This window comes from Otolemur garnettii, unplaced genomic scaffold, assembly GCF_000181295.1.
Source record: "Otolemur garnettii isolate 467f Iridium unplaced genomic scaffold, OtoGar3 scaffold00120, whole genome shotgun sequence".
NCBI lineage: Eukaryota > Metazoa > Chordata > Mammalia > Primates > Galagidae > Otolemur > Otolemur garnettii.
The window spans coordinates 188,512-197,506 of NW_003852515.1; the positions used below are offsets into that span (position 1 = coordinate 188,512).

The 8,995-nt window shown below is 41.5% G+C and overlaps 1 protein-coding gene across 1 annotated transcript in view; it reads left to right on the forward strand.

The window, feature by feature from the left end:
* Nucleotides 1-4,808: 4,808 nt before the first annotated feature.
* The window catches only part of N4BP2L2 (NEDD4 binding protein 2 like 2), an 83,641-nt gene continuing 79,454 nt past the window's right edge, over nucleotides 4,809-8,995 (forward strand). The window contains exons 1-2 of the mRNA XM_012810011.2: nucleotides 4,809-4,937; nucleotides 6,199-7,445. Of these exons, the coding sequence (XP_012665465.2) occupies nucleotides 6,199-7,445 (1,247 nt within the window). The 5' untranslated portion in view covers nucleotides 4,809-4,937. The remainder of the gene's footprint in view (nucleotides 4,938-6,198; nucleotides 7,446-8,995) is intronic.

Here is an 8,995-nt window from a genome sequence, read left to right on the forward strand (position 1 = left end):
TCGAACCCGCCAGCTCAGTTGTATGTGGCTGGGGCCTTAGCCACTTGAGTCACAGGCGCCGAGCCGAAAGATGTGTCAATATGTGGAAATATAGTAGCAATCCTCACCCTTGCATTAACCGGGTAATCATTGGAATATATGAAGTTTTATTCTGAAAAAGTTTGCATTCAGCTACTAATTTGGAGAATTCTTACTGCCTCTCATTTATAAAGTAACCAAATTCAGCTCTTGTGTCCTATTAGTTACAATAAGCTCTTCTTGCAAGTTATGATTAGCACACTTCTTTTTTAGAGACAGAGTCTCACTTTATCACCCTCCATAGAGTGCTGTGGCGTCACAGCTCACAGCAACCTCCAACTCTTGGGCTTAGGCGATTCTCTTGCCTCAGCCTCCCAGGCTGGGACTACAGTAGCCCACCAGAATGCTCGGCTATTTTTTTGTTGTAGTTTGGCCAGGGCTGGGTTCGAACCTGCCACCCTCGGTATATGGGGCTGGCACCCTACTCACTGAGCCACAGGTGCCACCCATGACTAGCACACTTAAAGGACAAAGTTGAGACTTCCCTGAGCTACAAAACAGGTTTATAGTTTTTGTTGCTCTGTTTTGTGGAATTTGCTAATAAATGTCCGCTTATGTAACAGAATTTTGTCTAGAATTGGGTTTCTTTATAATCTGGTGGCAAAACTGTGGCTAAGAGACTTATATAGCCCTTCTATGTGTGTGGCTACTGTGGCAGAACCCACTCCCCACAAAAACACCCTAGTAATTGTGAATGGCCAACTAGGCTTGGGGTCATTCATAACACCTATGTATCAGGATGGAACAAGAGCTGGAATAAGTGACATGAAGTTTAGTCATGGCCTAGGTCCAAAAGTGCAACTGAGTCATCAACCAGTGTAGATTATCACAAGAAAAGTGATGAGAATTGAGGAAATGATACTATCAATTTTGTGTGTGTAATAGCCAGGGATAGAAAGGCCAAAGAGAGTAAGAACTCTATACATGATATAAAGAAAAGATGATTTGGCCAGGAGAGTTGGCTCAGACTTAGCATTCTGGGAGGCTGAGGCAGGTGGACTGCCTGAGCTCACGAGTTAGAGACTAGACTGAGTCAGAGAGAGACCTCATCTCTAAAAATAGCCAGGCATAGTAGGGAGGCACCTGTAGTCCCAGCTACTTGGGAGGCTGAGACAAGAGAATCACTTGAGGGTACAGTGCGGTGGCTCACAAATGTAACCCCAGTACTTGGGAGGCTGAGGCAGGTGGATTGCCTGAGCTCACAGGTTTGAGATCAGCAGAGCCAGAGCAAGACCCCGCCTCTAAAAATAACGGAGTATTGTGGCAAGTGTCTGTAATCCCAGCTACTTGGGAGGCTGAGGCAAGAGAATCACTTGAACCCAAGAGTTTGAGGTTGCTGTAACCTATGACACCATGGCATTCTACCAACGGTAACCAAGTGAAACTCTGTCTCAAAAAAAAAAAGAAAGAAAGAAAGAAAGAAAGGCCTGTAGTCTCAGCTACTCGGGAGGCTAAGGCAAGAGAATTGCCTAAGCCTAAGAGCTGGAGGTTGCAGTGAGCTATGACACCACAGCACTCTACCGAGGGTGACAAAATGAAACTCTATCTCAAAAAAAAAAAAAAAGAAAAAGAAGAAAGAGGATTCAAAGTATTGGCAAACTCTTAAAAAGTGTAATTTTAGTTTGCTAAATAATTCCAAAAAGAGGAAAACAGGAGGGCCCTAAAAAAACCATATGTAATTTTTCAGAAACCAAATATGTGTTTTTTTTGGAGACAGAGCCTCAAGCTGTCCCTCTGGGTAGACTGCTGTGGCATCAGAGCTCATAGCAACCTCCAACTCTGGGGCTCAAGCGAGTCTCCTGCCTCTACCTCCCAAGTAGCTGGGACCACAGGTGCCCACCACAACATCTGGCTATATTTTGGTTACAGCCGTCATTGTTGTTTGGTGGGCCAGGGCTGGATTCGAATTTGCCACCATAAGTGTACATGGCTGGCGCTTTAGCCGCTTGAGCCAGAGGCGCCAAGCCTAAATGTGTTTTTTTTTTTTAAGAAATGAAATACATGCCATAGGAAACATTCTGGTGAACTAATATTTTTATTGCTATAATACAAAAGCTCAAAGATGGCACAAAACCTAGGGCAGTCCTGACCCATAAGAATATCAATGGGAAAGTTAAAGTCCCACATAGGCAAAAAATTCAAAGACAATATAATGTGGCTTGTTAAAGGTTGTTCAAAGAAAAAAGATCAAAGGGGACTGGGAAAGTAGGACTCCACAAAGATTTTGTTTCTAATTTCTTCATCAACTGGCTAATCTTTGGTCATAAAATGAAGACATATAACCATAAAACATTAGAATGGAGGAAAGGACACTCAAGATGAAAAAAAAGATTTTGGAGATCACCCACTGCTCTCAGTTATAAGAATTCCTTTTCCACAGTAGCTAATACATATATAATGGACATATAACAATATAACTACATTATAGTAAGTTATATTAATCATTTATTGTAACAGGGTAAGAGGCTAGTAATATGGGCACTTTCCACTTATGTTTGAGGGCCTGGAGGGGGGGAGGTACGTGGGAACTCCATATAATCCGCTCAATTTTTCTGTGCATCTCTGTTTTTAAAATAGTCTTTTAACAATAAATAGGAACAGCAATGGGTTATACCTTCTTTTTTTTTTTTTTTTTTTTTTGAGACAGAGCCTCAAGCTGTCCCCCTGGGTAGAATGCCGTGGCATTATAGCTCACAGCAACCTCCAACTCCTGGGCTCAAGCAAGTCTCCTGCCTCCGCCTCCCAAGTAGCTGGGACCACAGGCGCCCGCCACAGCGCCGGGCTATTTTTTGGTTGCAGCCATCATTGTTGTTTGGCGGGTCCGGGCTGGGGATTCGAACCCGCCACCTTAGGTGTACGTGGCTGGCGCCTTAGCCGGTTGAGCTATAAGCGCCGAGCCGGTTATACCTTCTTGAACAAAAAAGAATCCATAAATTTATGCTGATAGTAAATAATAAATAAATTAGCAGGACTCTTCCTAATTAAAGGAGCTAGAAACACCCTGACATTTAAGGAATCTGAACCATAAGGCAAAGTTTGATTAGGAGTAGGATATCTGCTTGGTTTCAAAGTATCACCTCACAGATTGCTTATTGGTTTCAAGGGGAAAAATATACTGTGGCAGAACTGCACATATCTTGATGGGATAATAAAGGTTAAAGAACAAACATACATCTTGTGCTTTTGGATATAGTACTGTGAGAAGGCCACAATCTCATTTATGTGATGGTTTAAGGGGTTTAAGGGAGGCTGCATTATTTGAATGTAGTCACGAGGAAAACAGGCAAAGGTCATAGTGGGAATTAGTATTTGAGGAATATTCTAAGGGGATGGTGGATTGCGTTAGTAAACACTCTTGGTCATAAAGTTGTTAGTTAAATAATCAAATGTATATATATTCCAGATTGTGATTTTAATTGTTATAAATTAAAACGTTACGATGTCGGGAGTGGAGAAGGATACATAACCATAGAAGGAATTACTTACATACAAGGAGATTAGCAGTTTCGCTTGTAGAGACCCAAAAGAATAGGGGTGGGAGAGCCAAGCACAGTGGAGAGGCGGCACGGAAGGAAAAATGGGCCCTCAATTGAGGATTACCAGTTCGGTTTGTATTTATTTCTAAGTTAACAAACACATAGCACTTATTTTTATGGGGCGCTCACTTTTCACTTACAGACTCTTTTAATGGGAAAGTTCAGCAACTGGTTTACATTTCTAAAATCAAAACAGCAACATGACACTAATCACGCTTTCTCATAAACTTATTTATTTATTTTTGAGACAGAGTTTCAAGCTGTCGCCCTTGGTAGAGTGCTGAAGCATCACAGCTCACAGCAAGCTTCTACTCTTGGGCTCAAGCGATTCTCTTGCCTCAGCCTCCTAAGTAGCTGGGACTACGGGCGCCCAGCACCACGCCCGGCTATTTTTTGGTTGTAGTTGTCTTTGTAGTTTGGCAAGCCCGGGCTGGATTCGAACCCACCATTTCGGGCTTGTGTGGCTGGCGTCCTTAGCTGAGCTACAGGTGCCGAGCCCTCATAAACATTTTTGATCTGTTATCTGGCCATGCCGAAGTGATTCTCTCCTTCCTTAGAAGAGCATGAGCCTAAAATTATGCCTTATGATCTTCCGCAGAAGCCAGGGCAAACAAACTGTGACACCAAAGGTTGAGAACCCTCTGGAAAATCCGCTGATTCTGGGGGAAGGAGGGTAGGAAGTTCAAGTTCCCACTCCAATAGTCCGACGCACGGTGTAAGGCACGCCTCCTGTGTGAAGCTCGGACATTAACTTACAATTGAAAGCAATGAAACCTAGTCCTCATGTACCCTCACATTAATCTGAAAAAAAAAAAAAAAAAGATGTTTTTCTTCCAGAAAGCTGGAAAATCACTTGCTGCAGCTTATGCATTTATTTCGCAGCGCCCGGTTTCCGGGTTCTCTTTTCCTTCAGGGGTGAACACCAGAGGAGGTCGCTGCTTTTTTTGAACCTAAATTAGAGTTCCTGTACATCTTCCTCGTTCCAGATAGAGAAAATAGTTCCAGTCCGCTTTTGTTGTCAAATTAGTGCGTATGCCGCCCTGTGGCTTCTGGGAGACCAAGTCTCCGTGCCCTGAGGTTTACGGCGCCAGTGTGAACACCGGACTACAATCCCCACAATGCATGGCGCGACCGTAATTCCTGCCGGGTGAACTGTGCGGTGGCCGCCATCTTGCGTACGGAGTGCGGCCTGTTACCTCGATCCTGAGGGCTGGGCTCTTAGTTCTTACAGATCTGCGCTTTGCGGCTTTCCTTTCACCTTCAGAAAGGTGTCGTTTTAAAAGAAGATTTTATTGGGAGGTCGATGCAGAGCTGTAGAGTAAAGTGAGTAGACACCTCGTTTTCAGTGAGGGTGGGGTGGTGCGGTCGTTTTTCGGTTTCTTCCATTAGCGACTCGGGTTGTCGCCGGTTTTGGCTGGACCCCTCAGATTGGCTGTTCACTCCGTGGAAGCAAGAGTGAACTTTTGAGTCTCAGAGACCTCCAGATTTCCTAGACGGGACCGAATCTGTTTTCGTTGGGACAAAGAAAGTAGGTAATGTAGTTTTGCCCAGGCAGCTCTCTGTGGAGGTCATGAGGCACCGGGCTTAGGTTGTTTTTAGGCCACACTGTGTGAACGTAGCCCTCCTGCCTTTCACACATATTTCGGAGGAGGAAACGAGTGGCTGAGAGTTGGCCGAGGAGAAGGGCTGGTGTTCGTCACAGAAGTATCTTTTTTTTTTGCCCCCTACCCCCAGTCTAAATTGAGTGCTACACCCATTAGGGAACCGCGCTTACAGTAACTACTCACAGGAGAAAGGACAACAAAGACTGGCATTTCAGTTAATCTAGACTGCATTTGGATGCTGAGGAGATCGGTTGTCAGAGGTTTGGGAATTGGAACCATTCACTCCCCAAAACTAGTGGGGTTTTTTGTTTGTTTTTGAGACCAGAGTCTCACTATGTCGCCCTCGGTAGAGTGCTGTGACATCACAGCTCACAGCAACCTCAAACGCTTGTGCTTAAGCGATTCTCTTGCCTCAGCCTTCCAAGTAGCTGGGACTACAGGCGCCCACCACAATGCACGGCTATTTTTTTCCTTGCCGTTGTCAGTGTTGTTTTAGCTGGCTCGGGCCGAGTTGTAACTCACCAGCCAACTCACTGAGCTACGAGCACCACCCTATGACAGTACTTAATTGGGGGTTTTAAAATTACCTTTTGTAGCTCACAGGCTGGTGAGTTTGAACACGGCCCAGGCCATCTAAACAACAATGGCAGCTGCAACAACAACAACAAAAAATAGCCAGGCGTTGTGGAGGGCGCCTTTAGTTCCAGCTACTTGGGAAGCTGAGGCAAGAGAATCCCTTAAGCCCAAGAGTTTGAGGTTGCTGTGAGCTGTGACGCCATAGCACTCTAACAAGGGGCAACATAGTGAGACTCTGTCACAAAAAAAAACCTTTTGCCTCTAATATTTAGGGGAGATGTTACATTAGATGTTTCTATTACAAATGTAAACGCATTTTTCTAGTTTATTTGTGAAGAAACTTTAGATTTTTTACATACTAGCTAATAATTATATGTTTTTTTTTTTTTTTTTTTTCTCCTCAGATGCCTTATGATGAAATTGAAGCTAAATTCTTGGGATCTAGAGAGGAAGTAACAAGTGAACCTCGCTATAAAAAATTGAAGGCAACTGCAGAGGCTTACATTTTTCCTCATCATACTAGTGCTGATTTCCACGGAAACCAAGAGAAAACTGGAAATGATCGGGTCCCTGTGAGCATCATTGATGTCAGAGGACATAGTTCTTTTCAGGAGGATAAAACCAAAACTACTGATTTACGGAGACCTTTGCATGATGCAGTGCCTGCTAAGAGATCAAATGTTGAATCCATTGATTCACAAGTTTTACAGGTTGCAGGTCCTCCATTACTGTCCACAGACGATGGGATATATAGCACAAGTAAAGCGTTTATAGGACCCATTTACAAACCCCCTGAGAAAAAGAAATGTAAAGAAAGGAGGAATGAGGCAGACGACCTCACTGGTATAAATGACAAAGGAGGACAAAAAGAGAAACAGAAACTTAAGAAATCAGAGATTGATGATGAATTATTCCAGTTTTACAAAGAAATTGAAGAGCTTGAGAATGAAAAAGAGGATTTGGAAAACAGTTGTAAGGAACCTGAACCTCCTCAGGAACAATTTATGCCATATTATCAGGGCCATAATAATGATCTTTTAAAATCTGATGAAGAAAAGAAAGATCTTATTAATGCTCTTCAGCCACATTGTGGTTATCAACAGAACTTGGAGAATGACCCCGGCAAATATCCCTGTAATGGACAAGTAATAACTACATTTTGCGATTTTCCATTTACTTCCTTTAGGCCTGAATGGCAGTCAGTGCATCCTTTTATAGAACCCCATGGTCCTCCTTTTCCCAGTTTGAACTATCATTTAAATATTCAAAGATTCAATGCTCCACCAAATCCACCATTAAGTATTTTCCAAGCCCAAGATGAGTGTCAAATGCAAAATGGATATTTTGTAGATAGTTGTAATGTTAACTGGAATTGTTTGACTTTTGATCAGAGCAGTGAATATACTGACTATTGTGAGACTAGCGATAGCATTCATCCCTCTAGAAATGGCTGCAGTATGCAAGGTGGATATATGAATAATGATTTCTGTGAAATCAGAGAAGGATACTGGAAAGATCCTTCTGTGGACAAACATAATGCAACAGACAGGTTTGTGAACCAGCATTTTCAAGAGGAAAAGTTAAATAAATTGCAGAAGATACTTATTCTTTTAAGAGGCTTGCCTGGTTCTGGGAAAACAACATTGTCTCGGTAAGTAAAGGATACCAAGTGAACACTTGGTAATTCATGATTTAAAAATAAGTACTATTTGTAATCAGTGACATGTTTTCATGTTTCTAGTAGAAGAAAGTTTTTAATTTGTTATACTTGAGAATGGCGTCTTACAGTGTAAATATTTTAAAAGATGTTTTCTGATAGAAACAGGGAGAATCTGTATATATAGTTATGTTTTTATTTTGCTGAGGGCTTTAAAAATAGGTGCACCATGACAGCGGTGAGGCAAATGCTACTTGAGAACTATGTTGGCCTTCCCCTTTGAGTTAGCTATTCAAGAATAGTTGGACGCAAGGTTAGAAGATTTGAGTTTTAACTTGTTTACTTTGTAACCTTGGGCAAGTTTTGCTGTCTGTTGATGGAATGAATGATATCTGATTTTTCTGGAATTATTTTGAAGATCAAATGAGATAACCCAAGGAAAGGAGTTTTGAATATGTTAAGCATTATGCCATGTTCATACTATTGATTGGTACAGGGATCTCTTGTTTTTTTCCTTGGTTTCTTAAAATGTGGGGAATATGAAGTGAGCTTGAATGGAGTTACAAGTGGTAATGTTTTACTGTATTATAACATTTTACAAATTCCTGTTTTGTTTACATTCTAAAACAATATACATTTGTGCAGTTGTGGAAAATAGCATAAAGAAAGCAATACAAATTATTTGCAGTTTATATAGGATGATTCAAGATTTATGCCAGGCACCTGTAGCAAAGTAGTTACTGCACCAGCCACATACACCAAGGCTGGTAGGTTTGAATCCAGCCTGGGCCAGCTAAACAATAATGACAACTGCAATAAAAAGTAGCTGGGCGTTGTGGTGGGTGCCTGTAAATTCGTTCATACAGATCAAAAGCTACTTTGGAGGCTTAGGCAAGAGAATCGCTTATGCCCAAGAGTTTGAAGTTGCTGTGAGCTATGATGCCACAGCACTCTACAGAGGGCAACATAATGAAATTCTATCTCAAAAAAAAAAAAGATTTATGCTAGACAAGGAAAAAAGAAAACTCAATATTTCTGAGTGAGGATAAAAAATGTCCAAGGACATTTTGCAGGTATTTTATATTGCAAGATGATCTAACAATCTAAATAAAAGTTTCTTCAGAAAAGATACATTAGTAAGCATTTCATATCGTATACCAAATCAGTATACTGAACCCCATAAATGCATCAGTGTACACAGTTATGATTTAATAAAAACAAAAAAAAATTAAAAAAGAGAAGTTAGAGAAAGATTTAATTTATGTTATAGACATTTCTAAGTAGATTATAAATTGTGATGTTTAGACCAAACCATTAGTTTGGTTTAAATTAGACCAAACCAATTTAAATTTTGGTCTTTTCATTTTGATTCCTTTTACATTAATGAAGATTTTATAAAGGAGATGAAATTTTGACTCTTTATAAATGATAGAAGTTAAGGCTCGGCGCCTATAGCTCAACTGGCTAAGGCACCAGCCACGTACACCTAAGGTGGCGGGTTCAAATCCCCAGTCCGGACCCGCCAAACAACAATGACGGCTGCA